General features: G+C 43.2%; 2 protein-coding genes across 2 annotated transcripts in view; one reads left to right on the top strand and one right to left on the bottom strand.

Moving 5' to 3' along the window:
* RGL1 (ral guanine nucleotide dissociation stimulator like 1) overlaps positions 1-3,581 on the bottom strand; it is a 247,887-nt gene extending 244,306 nt beyond the window's left edge. Inside the window, exon 1 of the mRNA XM_084792400.1 lies at positions 3,124-3,581. The gene's annotated coding sequence lies outside the window, so the exon portion shown is untranslated. The remainder of the gene's footprint in view (positions 1-3,123) is intronic.
* A 172-nt stretch (positions 3,582-3,753) lies between these two features.
* On the top strand, positions 3,754-13,536 carry ARPC5 (actin related protein 2/3 complex subunit 5). The gene is made up of 4 exons (XM_084792421.1): positions 3,754-4,090; positions 6,137-6,208; positions 9,312-9,488; positions 12,194-13,536. Exons 1-4 carry the CDS (start codon positions 3,947-3,949, stop codon positions 12,254-12,256), a joined length of 456 nt encoding a protein of 151 aa, XP_084648547.1. The 5' UTR covers positions 3,754-3,946; the 3' UTR covers positions 12,257-13,536.
* The last annotated feature ends 2,712 nt before the right edge of the window (positions 13,537-16,248 follow it).

Here is a 16,248-nt window from a genome sequence, read left to right as displayed (position 1 = left end):
AGCATGTAAAACTAGAAGTAATCACAAAGAAACGCTCTGAATTGTGGAGTGTATGGTTTCTTCACAATACAAGTTGATCTGTGTATTAGTAGGAGCTTTAAACCATGCCATGGCACATGGAAAACATGCTAAAAAATCTTCTTATGCACAACAAATACATTGAGAATAGTGGTATTAACCTATCATTACCAGAAATGAAATTTGTGTGTTTTACATAATAATACAAGCTTGCCGTGTTTGATTAGCAAAGTTTACCTTTGTTTGTTTTGCTTGTTTGTTTGTTTGTTTGTTTGTTTGTTTTTTGAGATACTAGGATCATACCCATAGCATCATGCATATCAAGTAAGTGTAAACACTCTATCACTGAGATAAATCCTCAGCCCCAAAGTTCACTTTTCACTTCAACAACAACAACAGTAACAACAACAACAGTGTTATGCTCCAAGGCTCAATGAACTTTTTTTTTTAATATTTAGTGGCAAGAGTTGATGAGGAAAAAGCACAGAGAAGGTATCATACCTGGCTTATGATAGCTGAAAATGAACTCCTAAGAAAACTTCATTAGGTCCTTGGTCTTTTCTTATTAACATACATGGAGGGAGAAGGACATGCATACACACACACACAAACACACACACCTACACAACCCACGGTGCATATGTGAAGGTTAAAGAATTTTAGTTGGTTCTCTCCTTCCACCACATGGGTACTGGTGATTGACCTCCCGCTCAGCAGCAAGGTCTTTACCAGCACCAGCTCACCAGCCCTGATCTTTGGCTTTTTGAGACATCACAGAAACAAGGAGCTACTGATGCAGCATTAACCCTCGGGAAAAATCTTGGTTGATGTTGACAACGTAGTCATTTACATTATAAGTACATCTTAAACCAAACACATCCTTTTTTGGGGGGGGGTTGAGTTTTTTGGTTTGGTTTGGATTGGTTTGGTTTGGGTTTGAGTTTTCAAGGCACGGTTTCTCTGTATAGCACTGGCTGTCCTAGACTCACTTTGTAGACCAGGCTGGCCTTGAACTCACAGCAATCCACCTGCCTCTGCCTCCCGAGTGCTGGGATTAAACGTGTATATCACCACACCTGGCCCAAACATATCCTTTGTATGAGAGGAGAACATTCATTTGAAAAACCCAACGAGAATAAAATTACCTAAGATGATTAAGTACCACTGGTAACAGTAAAAATTTAGAATTTACAAGAAGGTAGAATTCTGTACCTTCTCTAATGAGAAGACAATAACAGGTCTCCTCAGAGACAAACATTTCCTTTAAATCTTGTAAAGATTTAACAATTAACTACTGGGTGATAGGAAAGGAATTAATGTATCCATTAAAATACTAAATGTTTAGATGTTATTTTGGAATTTATTTCTAGTATCATTAACTGACTACTTAGCAGTGGTGACTACCCACCACATGCTAAGCACTATGAGGCACTACTTCTTAAATTTTTTAAAACATTTAACACAATCCACACGAAGACCAAAATTCTGAGCAATCAAGATAATTACATCCTTGAACAACTGATTTTGTTTTTTATTCCTCAGTGTTCCATTAAGTTGCTTTCTACCCCAGGATTCTTCCTCAGCTTTAAAGAGAACAAAAAAATTACCCAAGTAAGACAATAGGGAAAAAAATAGGACTTGAAAAGGGGCTGTGTTAGCTCTTAAATCCTTGTTTCCGTCTGCACTCAATGACACATGTTTAATTTTCTCTTCAAAGAAAATCTCAATTTAAAAGAGCAAAAAGCACAGTCAGCTTTAATGTCTGAAAGAGTGTGCTGCGCAGCTTTTATGGAAGTTACACAAGATTGAAACAGAAAAGATATCTAAACAAATCTTTATCCTAAGTTACATAATGCCATCACTATAATAATGGTTTTCTACTTCAGCGTAAAGATTTTTAAATGAGTACTGCTGCCAGGGACAAAATTTTCCTCTGCTGTCTTAAGACATGAGAGTTTCCACTAGTTCACAATGTGACTGTTAATCAGGGGAATGTCACTTCTATCAACCAAATGATACAGCTGGGGGGGGGGGGAGGCCACAATGCTTCTTCACAAGGAAAACAGGTGCATTTCACTTACTTACAGTGCCCTGCCTACATAAACACATACACATATATGTGCATGTATGGATGCCTATAGTCAACAAATGCTTCATCCTGAGCTCTTTCTCCTTCTTTTGACTGATTCCTTATTCTCAGTGTCAATCTGAAACTGTACTGCCTTTTTATATTTCACTAACTCATCAAGAATGTATTGCTACCTTCTGAATACCTAATTTTACTTCATATGAGAAAAGATACATAAGATAAATTACATCTCGTTCAGTAGCAAGATAAAACATGATATTTCATTAGGTAATTTGTGAAGCTAGTGCTTCAAAACCAATAATACATAGCACATACATGCAGGATTTTTGAGTCTTTTTTTAAAAAGCATTTTCGAGTACTGAACCTTAGAAACATTCTAGTGAAAAACACATTAGCCCCATTTTAGCAGTAAGAAATCTGAGGTTCCAAATTTTAAGCAACGTGCCTCCACCACGCAGATTATGAGGGCAAAAAGTCCAGACCTTAGCCACTGTTTTCTGATCCCAAGCCCAGTGCTCTTTTTCTATACAGCACAGCAAATGAGGTAACTCAACAGGACAGCATTCTGCTATTTGTGAAGCCAGGTAGACCTGCATCCAAGCGGGGCACAGTCAAGTGTCCGAATTAATTTTATTCTGTAAATAATTGTACTACAGTATAATACACAGAGTATATCTTTTATTTCTTTAATCTTAGTGCCTCTGCCTCAATAGGAGCTCTGGTCTCACAAACGGGGATGTGGAATATAACAAAAAGCTGGTTTGACGGGCTCTCAGGAACCTTAAACCATAAATATCAACCTTGAAAGTCCAGTTTCTATTAATCCTTGCACACGCTGTTTTCCCTCAGCACTGAAGAGCCTAACTCGCCCACCCCTCTTCTGGCATTCTTGCTCCAAATAACTACTTATTTTAAGACGTGATGACTGATTCCCACAGAATGCTACAAGTTTGCCCCAATTTCGCTATCCGGCCCCGGCCCAAGCATCTTTCCCTCCCTCCGGGTTGAGAGAATACCGAGTTCGGATTCTGCAGGTCCAGCGGCGATGCTATCACACAGCACTGACAGGTAAGTAGTGACCTTTCGACTCCGTCCTTGGGGACCTCCCGCCGACGGCGCAACAAGATCCCAAGCCCGGGAAGGGGCTCTCAGCTCTGGAACGCAGCCCCCGGCGGCGCTCGGTGGGAAGGGAGGGCTCGGATCGCTAGTTCTCTGCTGGGCATCACTCCGTCTCATAGTCGGGCTGACTGCAGGGGACTAGGTCCTGCAGCCAGTCCATCCCACCCCACGCGAGAGTCCGGTCACTCGGACTTCACACCGGACCCCAACAACAAGCCGCTGGCACCGATGGCGGCGGCGGCGGCGGCAACAGCAGTCCAGGCCACACGCCCGAGGTGCCCATAGCCTCCAACCCAAGACCCCCCGCAAGGCTGGACCGCAGAAAAGCGTTTCTATGGGAACCTCCCGGGTGTCACGTGATGCTCCCGGCGGCCAATCGCATCTCCGCGCCGCCTCAGCCAGCTCTCAGTCCGCCGGCCGCCCCCGCCTCCTTCGCCGGCCCCGCCCCTTTCCTGCAGCGGGCCCGCGCGTGCGCGGTGCATCCCGCGCGCTCCCTGGCGGACGCGCGCTCCCCGGGGGACGCGGGGGCGGAGCGGGGGCTGTAGGATCGCTCGGAGCTGGAGGAGGAAGCCGCGCCGGCGAGCGCGCAGGCCCAGAAGCAAGCAAGCAGCGGCTGCCGGCGACGCCCCAGAGCGGAAGAGGGAAGTGAGTCGCGCCGAGCTGGGCTATCTGAGGGAGAAGCACCGCCGAGGAGAAGACAGCGTCGCGTCGGGATCCGGGATGTCGAAGAACACGGTGTCGTCGGCCCGCTTCCGGAAGGTGGACGTGGACGAATATGATGAGAACAAGTTCGTAGACGAAGAGGACGGCGGCGATGGCCAGGCCGGGCCCGACGAGGGCGAGGTGGACTCATGCCTGCGACAATATCCTTGCGCTCGGGGTGGTTGGGGGCTGTGGGGACCCGTGCCACGCGGCTCGCTGCTCCCGGGTCTGGGCGAGGGGTAGGGTACGGAGGGCAGGAGCTCCTGGGGCCGGCAGGCCGCCTGGTCCCCGCGGCCGCGACCGCGAACTTGCCAGCGCCGGGATTCCTCAGGTGCGCTCGGCCGCGCCCTCGCGGAGCTGGGGACCGGCCGGAGTCCTAGTGGACACCTGAGCTCCAGAAATCCCTGCCTGGTGGGGACACGGGCGTCCCGCTTGGAGTCTGCTTTTCATGTCTGGTGTGTGGTTTGGAGCGGTGGGATAATTTATTCCTAGCCGGGAGAGATGAAGCGGTTCGCAAATTGAGGCCCTCCGTACATTTAGCCCATAGGCTTTTTTAGCAGCTGCAGCAGCACCGGCATCAGTGTAAAGAGAAAAGGATTTGGCGGGGTTTCGTATAATTCATTAACAGGGAAGAAGGGAGTTTTCTTCTCCAAAATTCCCAGTTAAAGCTTGGAGCCTTTTACCTGCTAAGAAATGGCCAATAGAAAAAGCATAGGGAATGCGTATAGAGAATGCCTGGGAATATTTAAAAATGAACCCCTAGTGAATAAAACAGAGGATGAGTCGGTTGTATAAAATCAGAATCGTTTTTCTGAAATTGTTTCCATTCTAGTTAAAATATGGCTGTCAGTTCCTGATTCCTTGGTTTGCATATCTGAATATTCATAACCTTGAAACAGTTGCATCGATCTCTTAGGAAAATAGAAATGTTGCAAAAACCCAAATTGTAGCTTTAGAAAAATCGATCTCATTAGATCTGTTTATATAGCTCTTGCCACATCAATTTTCTACTGAGTTATAATGGAGAAATAAGTGAGCAGGTAACCACGCATATGCATATAGGTTTAATTACCGCGACTTTCACATCAGTTGCTACTGATTATTTATTTAAATACTTGGACTTTCTTTTCTTTAAAAAAGTGTTTTCCAGAAGACCATGCAGCATTGACATCATTGACTGTAGATAATTTTTAATAGACCTTTTCCACAGAAGTCGTGGGCATTATTCTTTGTTTAAATATATATATATATCTTTATGATGGATGTGTGATGTTTTATTAAACTAATGTATTTTTGATGATTCCTACTGCTGTGTCCATTATCAATTGAGTCTACATTTTTATCAATCCATCTTAAAATATAAAAATACTGTCTCTCATAACTAGGAGAGACAGCCCTGGTTGGGTACTACAGATGGAGGAACAAGTGACTCTGTAGTTTTCCTTTTAGGGAAATGACAGTCTGTTCTGACAGTCTGATTGGCCTTGCGTTTCCTGTGCTTGCTAACTCTAGTGCTTTCAGAGACTGAATAGGTATGGATGGTCCAGCCCAGTTTGAATAACCTGTCGGAAACAAAGTAAGCTGCCACCTACAGGTCGTGTGGGTTATTACATCATCCCTGGCCCTGTTCATCTTCCATTCTGATTGTCAAGTAACCTTCCAACGTTTCAGTTAATACAGGCAGTGTAGTTTCCATTTCAAGTTTAGGATTGTTTTCCATTAAGACAGTGTACCTTGCTACTTGATAGGCTGCTTCATTTAGTGATATAGTAATTCTTAGGCATATTTTAAGGTTTCTTTAATACCCATCTAAACGATTGTGTGTATTCACTGGAAAGTGTAATCTGTTTGGATGATAGAACCAATATCAACTCAATCTTTGCCTTAAAAAAAATCTTATGTTCTCTTAATTTTAGGGTTTTAACCTTTGATTGACATATTGGAAACAAACACATTCAACTTCCAATATTGAACATAATGGCCATAGTAATTTTTGTTAATATTCATAAAGTCCAGTCTTAAAAACCCATAGTCCAAGCGCTGTGTCCCCCGCGGCAGCCCTCCGCTCCCGCCCGCCCTGCGCTCTTCTGTCCCATTTTCCACCGGATAAAAACACTCAAACTTTAAAAAAACAAAAACAAACCATAGCCCTGTAAGACAGGGGCTGTTGTTGTGTTGTTGGCTGTTATTTCCTTAACTTTGATTACAGGAAACATGACAGCTGCTCTCCAGGCTGCTCTGAAAAATCCCCCTATCAACACAAAGAGTCAGGCAGTGAAGGTGAGTAACACTGCAGCAGTAGTCTCTGTCAGTGTCAGAGCCTTCTGACACCCCACAGTGAGCAAATATTTTAACTGTTTACTGTCCTTGACACAAGAGTTTACAATGTGAATTTATTTTGTTTTTGAGATTGGGTCTCAGTGTATATAATCTGTCTGGTCTGGAACACACAGAGGTCTCCTACCTCTACTGGGATTGAAAGCGTAAGCTTAAAAGGAAGCCTTGATAAGTAAAACTGTCGTGAAAAATAGCATTGAAACGTAGAGTTAGAATAATGCTGTGTGGAACACAGTAAATTTAAAGGATGAAGTCTTAAGTTTTTCTTAATTATGTAAATATTAAATGTAGAAAACAAGGGCATGAAAGCATTGGAAAGTGCTCCCCACACTACTTCCTGGGGTCACAGTTACTGCCTTGTGCTACTACTATATAATTAAAGAGTTTCAACAAAGGTTTGTGTCTTTTAAAAAAACTGGGCACAGTGGTACACACCTGTAATCCCAGCACTTAGGGAGACAGAGACAGGCATTTATCTGTGAGTCTGAGGCCAGCCTGGTCCAGGCCCGTCAAGGCTACACATAGAAATCCTTTCTTTTAAAAAAAAAAAAAAAAAAGAATCTTACACTTCAACTGTATAGTAATATGCATGAACTTCTTTCCTTATTAATAACATTATTTCTATAGCATTTTAACTGCTATACACTAGTATGTGACATTTTATATACAACTGATCCCTTTTGTTGTATATTAGATTGACTGTCTGCTGAATGAATAATGTTAGGTAAATCTTAATTATTTCTGTCAATCCCAGAAGATAAATGTTAGATCAAAAGTCACATTTTTTAAGGCATTTGATACACAAAGTATTGCCAAATTTCTCAGAAGAACTTTGCAGCTTACATTGCTGCATCAGTCCTGCACTAACTCTTATGGACTGCTTAGTTGTTTGTCATTTAAAATGCAGGTTAACCAAAGCCCTGTGGTCCATAGGCCTGCTCTGGAACTAAAAAACCTTAATTGAATAGTAATAGGTAAATGCATAATAATTATAGAGACAACAAAACTTTGTGTGCTTTTTAAAATTAATATTTTATTAATTTATTCATATTACATCTCAGTTGTTATCCCATCCCTTGTATCCTCCCATCCTCCCTCCCTCCCATTTTCCCCTAACTCCCCTCCCCTATGACTGTGACTGAGGGGGACTTCCTCTCCCTGTATATGCTCATAGGGTATCAAGTCTCTTCTTGGTAGCCTGCTATCCTTCCTCTGAGTGCCACCAGACTTCCCCTTCCAGAGGACGTGGTCAAATATGGGGCACCAGAGTTCATGTGAAATTCAGACCCTGCTCTCCACTCAACTGTGGAGAATGTCCTGTCCGTTGGCGAGATCTGGGTAGGGGTTTGAAGTTTACTGCATGCATTGTCCTTGGCTGGTGCCATAGTTTGTGTGCTTTTTAAAGTTATTAGAACATCATTAAAATTTCAGTCTTAACCCTTCTGTTTTTTTATGCGGGTGTTTTGTTTTGTTAAAGAGGTGGGAGGTTATAGCCCTAGATACAAAGATATTTTCTAAATAGGCATGCAGTAGTCTTTAAACTGAAGATAACATTGGTGGTAGAAACATTTTGTACAATCCCGCCCATAGGAATGCTGAAGGTTCCACTGTTTTCAGCAGGAGAAATGAACTGTAAGAGATGAGCATAGGTGAGTCTAATGTAGTTAGGAAACTTTTTAAAAGGTTTTTTTGATTTGGTTTGGTTTGGGTTTTTTTGTTTGTTTGTTTTTTTCCCCATGGTTTTAAAAGGTAGCTTTTGGGCTGGAGAGATGGCTCTGAGATTAAGAGCACTGGCTGCTCTTCCAGAGATTCTGAGTTCAATTCCCAACACCCACATGGCAGGTCACAACCATATATATAATCTGATGCCCTCTTCTGTCATGTAGGTGTACATGCAAATAGAGCACTTATATGCATAAAATACATAAACAAATAAATAATGACATCACTCATACGAATGGGTTTTATGGGCTAGACAGACAGCTCAGGAGTTAAGAGCACTGGCTTCTCTTCCAGATGTCCTGAGTTAAATTCCCAAAAACCACATTTTTTTAAGTGCTTTTAGGAAAATATTACTGCTTGGTAGTGGTGGCACACACTTTTAATTCTAACACTTAGGGAGGGAGGGAGAGGCAGGCTGGTCTCTGAGTTTGAGATCAGCCTGATATACAAAGTGAGTCCGGAACAGCCAGGGCTGCACAGAGAAATCCTGTCTCAAAAAGCAAAAGAAAGAGAGAGAGAGAAAGAAAAGAAAAAGAAAATGTTAACTTTTGAAACATAGTACAAGATAGGGTTATTCAGATCCATTTCCTTCTTTGGTTAGGAGTTTTTAAGACCAAGAAATAAAACTTAATAGTTAAGATAAATGGTTAGTTTTTCCCATTAGTCTGTTAATAAACCCCCACTTCTACCAAAAATGTGTTCCCAAGCCAGACATGGGATGCACACCTTTAATCCCAGTACTTGGAAGGCAGAGGCAGAGGGTTTCTGTGAGTTTGAGACCAGCCATAGCTACACAGTGAGACCCTGTCTCTAAAACAACAAGCACATAAAACGAATGGGTTCCCACTTACTACCTCTACTATGGTGCCAGCCAGCACCAGCCTGTGTTCTCGAAGTCACCCCTAATGGCTGTCCTTCGGTCTTACGCCTGCCCTCACTACTGTCCTCAACAGAGCTGCCAGGTAGTCTTAAAAGGTTGTGTCACTGCTCTTAAAACTCTCCCGTTGCCTTGCTTCAGAATAAAAGCCATTACAGTGTGGCCAGCAGGCCCTCGTGTGATCTGTCCTCTCATGTCTTCTCACTTCCTCCACTGCTTCTCCCGCACCCAGCTCTGTCACATCAGGTCTTTGGAACACTGAGCTCCCTGAAACCCACGCTAACAGCACTTGTTCTTTGCTGTATGTAAACCCTGGCCATGTTCCCAGGGAGGCTTCTTTCACGTCCTCCATGTCATTCTTCAGATGTCACTCCAGTGTAGCCTTTTTTAAAAGTTTTGTTCCCGGCATCCACATGCATAAATATTGTATTATGTGTCTACCCTCAGGACCGGGCAGGCAGCATTGTCTTGAAGGTGCTCATCTCTTTTAAAGCTAATGACATTGAAAAGGCCGTTCAGTCTCTGGACAAGAATGGTGTGGACCTCCTAATGAAGTATATTTATAAAGGCTTCGAGAGCCCGTCTGACAACAGCAGCGCTGTGTTACTACAGTGGCATGAAAAGGTGAGTTACAAATTGTAGATCCTGGAACTGGTTCCTTTATAATAGAGAGCAATACCTCTGTCATCTGAAAAAGGAGAACTTGATTGTACATCTTTGTTATTACAAATGAAAAGTTCACATTTGCTTACCAGCCTTGGTCTTAAGAGATTCTGATTTGTACCGTATAAAATTTATTTGTGTATATTTAATACATAAGTGACTATATACTTGAAGTATGAATTTTTTTCAAAAGAAAATCATGGAAATCCAGAATTCTTTTACACTGATCAAAAAATAGAAATAACCCTATATAAAAGGGTTAATGTGTGGTACATGCAAAGTGGGATGTTACTCATCCATGAAAAGGAACGGAGGTTTTTGTTTTGTTTTTCAAAACAGGGTTTCTCTGTATAGCTTTGACTGTCCTCAACTCGCTTTGTAGACCAGGCTGGCCTTGAACTCACAGTGATCCGCCTGCCTCTGCCTCCCAAGTGCTAGAATTAAAAGCCAGCCCAGGAGTGGAGTTTGTATATGCACTATAGTGTAAGTGAACCTAGAAGATGTTGTACTAAGTGACATAAACAAGACACAACAGAACAAATATTTCTACTTATGTGAAATAATCAGAAATAGGCAAGCTCAAAGGGATAGGAAGTTACTAGAAGTTGCCAAGGAGCGTGGAGAAAGGGTAGCATGCTTGCGAGCATTCCCAAGGTTTGTTCCTCAGCACTGGAATTTTGTTTTTCAAAAAGTGTTATTGGCCATGCATGGCAGTGCATGTTTGTAATCCTAGCATTCTGGAGAGAGGCATCACAGGCCAACCTGGTCTACGTAATGGATTATATGCTATATTGGAACGCTGTGTCTCAAAAAGGAAGTCACTTTTAATTCTGTATAAGAAGTTAGTTGATAGGCATGTTCCTGTAATCCCAGCAGTGGGGAGGCAGAGGCAGGCGGATCTCTGAGTTTGAGGCCAGCCTGGCCTACAAAGAGTTCCAGGACAGCCAGGGCTATTACACAGAGAAACCCTGCCTCAAAGGGAAAAGAAGAGAGAGAGAGGGAGAGAAAGGTTAGTAGATAGGTGAACCAGCTGACTCAGTTGGATAGAATCTCCCCCACCAAGCCTGACAACCTGATGTAATCCCTGGGACCTTTCCATCCAACCCCTGTATGGAAAGAGCCGACTACCTACACACACACACACAGACACACACACACACACCAAGTGTAATTCTTTTTAAGTAAGATAACCTTTTATACCTAGCTCTTGTACTGATAAAAATATAAACAATAGCTTAGCCACCTCTCTCCATAGAAATGCTGGGATTACAAGTGCTAACCATTAAGTCTGCACATGACTTCCATTGTAGATTGTGGGGATTGAACTCAGTGGGTCATGTTTGCAGAGTAAGCACTTTTAATGTGCTGAGCCATCTCATCCCCTGAAAGTCAGTTATTTTTAAAACCATTCTTTTGAGTATGAATGAAAATACACATTTAAGATAAAACTAAAGTAAAATTTGCTGTTGATCCTTAGTTAAATCTCTTTATCTTACATACACTACCAAAAAGCTAGTATTTATGAATAGTGTTCTTCATAGTATTCCCAGTATGGCGCCCATCCTATAGAAGTAAACCAGAATTTCCAATTGCTAATATTTAATCATGACTCTGAGTTATTCAAGTCAAAGATTCAAAGTTCGCGATCATCAGCTATTAGCTTTTTTTAAAGTGTTGTTTATTTTTAATTTATTCACTTCACATCCAATTGTAGCCCTGTTAACCCCTCTGCTAGCCCTCAGAAAGCGGGAGCCCTCCTCCCCTACCATCTGACCCCAGCCTGTCAAGTCTTATCTGAAAGCTGGGCGTGGTGGCACACGCCTTTAATCCCAGCATTTGGAAGACAGAGGCAAGCAGATCACTTTGAATTTGAAGCCAGCCTGGTCTACAAAGTGAGTCTAGGACATCCAAGGCTACACAGAGAAACCCTGTATTGAAAAACCAAAAAAATAAAAAACAAAAAAACAAAACAAAAAAAAAGTATCATCCAGACTGTCCATCCTGCCAGGGCCTAGTGATCAGTGAGTGGGCAACAGAGTCCATGTCAGAGACAGCCCCTCCTCCCCATATTATGGGACTATATGGAGACTGAGCTGCCTATGGGCTACATCTGAGCAGGGCCTAGGTCCTCTCCATGCATGGCCCTTTGTGCATCAGTCTCTGCAGGTCCCCCTGGGCCTAGACTTGGTGACTCTGTTGTTCTTGTGGTGCATCTGTCCCCTTCAGGTCCTTCCACCTCCCAGCTCTTAGCTCTTAAGTAGTATCTTCTTACCATAGGGGGGGAAATCTGCAAATCAAGTGGAATTTAGGGTGACTTGTCCCAGTTTAAGTTCTTCCTAACCCCAGTGAGGCTGGGAGATGGAACCTGTCCTGAATTTCTATCTGGTTACCTGTTTTAGTCAGAAGCGCTCTGCTACAGACATCCCTAGGCATTATGCAGACACAGTATACTAGAACAGGCTGCTGTCTGTCTGGGAGGGAGTTACAAGGCCGGAGCCTGAGAGGTTGCTCTCTGTTTCTGCTGTGCTCCAGTCCTAGTAATAAGACTGTAAGCGCGCTGAGCCTGCCGGGGCCACGTAGGCGCTCAGGAAGTCCTCACTAAAGTAAGTTCAGTGTTGTCCTAGTCTTGCCGTTATGACCCTTTCCGTGTGTGCGGCTTGTTTCAGGCACTCGCTGCTGGGGGAGTAGGGTCCATCGTTCGTGTTTTGACTGCAAGAAAAACCGTGTAGTCCAGCTGGAACTGGACGTCGTTCACAGGAGTGGGAGCTGCTGGTACAAAGACCAAAACAACCAAATGGCACCGCTGCCCTGTGGGTAGCATCTGTTTCTCTCAGCTTTGCCTTCTTGCTTCCTTTTTCATATCTATAAAGAAGAAGATTACATATCAGTTTCCTTTCATGAAAATTGAAATAATGTGGAGAAAATTTTGTTTCAATGGCTGTGTTTGATCCTTTCATAACCATGTCAATAATGTGTATGCCCTTCTGTAATTTATACTCAAGTTTGATTGTGCAATTTTAAACTCTGTTGGCTGGTTTAGTGGTTTTACTTTATTTTAACCAATACTGAGAGATCTGATCAAATTTGAGGCCAGTTTCATAATTCGTTGCTAATCAGGAAGTGATCTTTATTTTTTAAAATGAGAGACTGGCAGCTACTAACATTGCAAAACTGGACCACACTTCCCTTAGTTAAGCAAAATGTGTTTCCAGAGCATGTAGTGGGTGAGCCCCACTACCAACTTCCAGCTTTATTTCTGCTTGCCTCCAGGTGATACTGTGAGTGTGCTACTTCCTGTTAGCATCCAATTATCATGGCCTCTCAATCTCTTTGTGGTGACCCAGGGTCCAGAGCAAGGAGTCTTGCTCTATATAAATGTATTTACAAAATATAAGCGCCTCTTTGGCACAAACATCACACTTTCCTTCCGATAACAAGGCTGTCTGGGGAAACTATCCAGGTCAGAGAAAGGACATTGAAAGTGCTATCATTCAAACTCTCGCAGCCTCTGAAGGAAATACTGCTTTCATCAGAAGTAAGGTAGCTGCCTTAGACATTTACACAAGTACTCACTAACATTTCATATGCCCAATGATGTCTTCAGTGTTCTTCAGGTATGGGGATCTCAGAAAATTTGGTTCTGATCCAAAAACATAGTCTGTGTTTCAGCTCAGTGTTTTTTATGAAAGAAAATGCCACACAGTAAAAGAAAAAGTGTTTACTTTGTTGGACAAACCAAATCAGTTCTCAAAAAAAAAATGACCGGTGCTTGTAAAAAAAAAAAAAAGTAACTATTACAAAGTAGTTCCGGAACAACCACCTGAATGCACATGGCCGAGAGGGATCAGCCTGGTCAGTCTTTGCCTAAGACGCCAGCTCCAGTCACTGACTGAGGTGAGAGCCAGTGCACAAATTCTATAAACTGCTGTTTTGATACCTGCTTTTTTGTTTTGTTCTGTTTTGTAAAATTATGATAAACTTCGGAAAATAAAATGTCAGTGTTGAATAATTTCTTTCTCTTAATTGAATACTTGTACGTCTCCAGTTATCTAAGGAGAAGGGCGTCCAGTCGTCTGTTCGGTGGGACGTAGAAAGGCACTTGATGGGAACAGGTGGAGAGAAGAGACGCCACTAGGTCAGCACTGCTGAGGCCTTTGTGTGACTGTAACCCTCGGGTGCCAGCAGGACCTGGAGGAGACCTGGAGAGCATCTCAGCTCTCCTTGGTAGACCTCAGCCTGTTTCTCACACCCATCTACTCAGCAGCTCTGCTTTTCCGCTGCACCTAAGTTCTCCTTTGCTCAGGTGAGGACTATGGCTTAAGAGAAGCTAAGCAACTCATATTGGAAGCTGTCAAGCAGGTATAACACAATCGCTTTAGAAACAAGAGTGAGTGTGCTCATACTGTTTTCCGGGACCTAAAGTCCTGGGCAAATGCTGTAATCCACGTTTTATATTCACAGAAGTGTGTATAGTGAAATCCGTCAGCCTGTCAACTCTGCTGAATGGCGGTGGTATAAATGGACAGGCAGTACAGCCTAGAAACTGACTCAGGGTGGGTGCCAGCTGGAGACAGTGGGCTCAACAAGTGTGTCTCTCTAGGTCGTAGTAACTGACACACCATCCTTGGTGGATAGTAAAGTAGATAAAGGCCAACAAATACTTCTGCACACAAGTGGTTCTTCATTGCCCATGAGGGAGCCAGTGTATGTGGAGGGCAGAGGTCAATATCAGGTGTCTTTAGTTGCATTTCCACCTTATTTTTTTGAGAGCCACTGAACCTGGAGCTTACCAGTGCTGAGATGACAGACACGCCACATCTGACTTGGGTGCTGAACTTAAGTCCTTGTGCTTGTCACAACAAATCCTTTACCCTGAGCCATCCTCCAGCTCCACAAAAGCAGAGCGCTACCCGCCTCTCTTCTTTTTTAATCTCGGTGCTTCGGGTTGATTTGACCCTGTTTTGTTTTGAGAAATGATCTCAATTTTTAGATTTCAGATTTGAGACTAGCCTCAAATTCACAGCCTTAGCCTCCAAACAGGGTTACAGGTGTGCATACCACTCCAGGCTTGTTTTCACCTTTTTTTTTTTAAGGGGAAAAAAAAGTAGTTATATGTCTCAATAATTGAGACTGACACAGGCAGATGGCAAGCTTGCCTGAACTAGCTAGCAAGAACCTGTCCTAGAGACTCAGGGCTGACAGGGTAGCCAGTGATAGGAGCTAGCATGTGCAGCATCCTCACCTCAGTCCTCAGAAACACCAAAAAGGGAGACACATGGCAAATGCGCTTGTTGCTTAACTCCTAGGTAGCAGTGCCGTTTAGGGAATGTAAGTAGGTGTGCTGACACTTCAGGAACTGCATGATGCACAGGTGAGAACGCCAAGCACTACAAATTAACCACATCAGGTGGGTCAAGAATGGGGTCTGGGTCCTGTTGCTCTCAGCTGCATTGAGAAGTAAGTCTTGGGTACTTGAAAATTGATGTCCTGCAATTTAGCAGGTGAGTGTTGATACAGGTAATATTGGGTGAACAGCAAAAACAGAGTGGGCCAAAGGCCAGTGAGTCAGATCAATGCAAACTTAAGTTTTGTTTAATGTTGATGTATTTATTATGTATACAGTGTACACCTGCACACCAGAAGAGGGCACCAGATCTCATTATAGATGGTTGCGAGCCACCATGTGGTTGCTGGGAATTGAACTCAGGACCTTTGGAAGAGCAGCCAGTACTCTTAACCTCTGAGCCATCTCTCCAGCCCGCAAACTTAGTTTTGCAAGGATGGCAAGGACAGAGGTTCCAAGTGATAGATGACTGAAGTGTTAGTTCACTCTTATGGCCTTAACATTTCAACAAAGTAAAATTTTAGACAGTGAAGGCTACTAATATATCTCTCTCATAAGAAGTACCTCCTCAGGACTCAAGACAGTAAGTAAATTAAAGAGTCTGGCTTTTGGTTTGGTTTTAGCCAAATAAATATTTGGTCATTTAGTCTCATGTCTTTTATAACAGTAAAAAGGAATGGTAAAATTAAGTTTTATAAGGAAATCATCTTAAATTAACAATAAAGAGTTGTGCATAAGCCAGGCATGATGGCGTACGTACATCATTAATCCCAGCACTCAGGGAGGCAGAGACAGACTGATCTCTGAGTTCGAGGCCAGCCTGGTCTACAATATTATGCCAAGTATGAAAATACAGCAGGACACTGAAGACATTCCTAGTTTGTAGTGGTGTGACTTAATGTTCAAAGCCAGAATCTCAGGCACAGGAAAATTAAAAAGACAAAGCCCACCCCTTCCTGAGAACCTGCCTCCAGCCCTGAAGCTCAGAAAAGGTGCCAATCTGCTAACATCAGACCACCTCACAGCTGCCGCTGGTGCTACGTCAAGCTGCTTGCCCTGTGTGGGGAAGAAAGGTGTTTCTAGAGGTGAGGGCTGGGTTTTCCCTAGGATCCCCAGACTTCGGACCTTGGACACTTGTGAGATCATGCCAGGAGCCTTTAATGGACAAAAGCTGACATGTGACAAGCCAGAGGAAAGGTTTGCAAAGGTTCTACAACAACAAGAGGCCTGCTTGGCACCAAGAGCTCAGCGGTTTTCTCAGTGTGACTTTAAAATCTCTAGAAAGACCAAAAAAGAAGGAAGAAAACTGCAGCGCAAACCCAGCCACTTAGCCCTAGTGGAGTTACACTTACAGGCATCTTCCTCTAACTCACTTGA

This window comes from Acomys minous (genome assembly GCF_964271855.1).
Source record: "Acomys minous genome assembly, chromosome: 1".
Lineage (NCBI taxonomy): Eukaryota > Metazoa > Chordata > Mammalia > Rodentia > Muridae > Acomys > Acomys minous.
The sequence above is the reverse complement of the archived record's forward strand: the minus strand, read 5'-3'. Positions and strand labels throughout refer to the sequence as shown.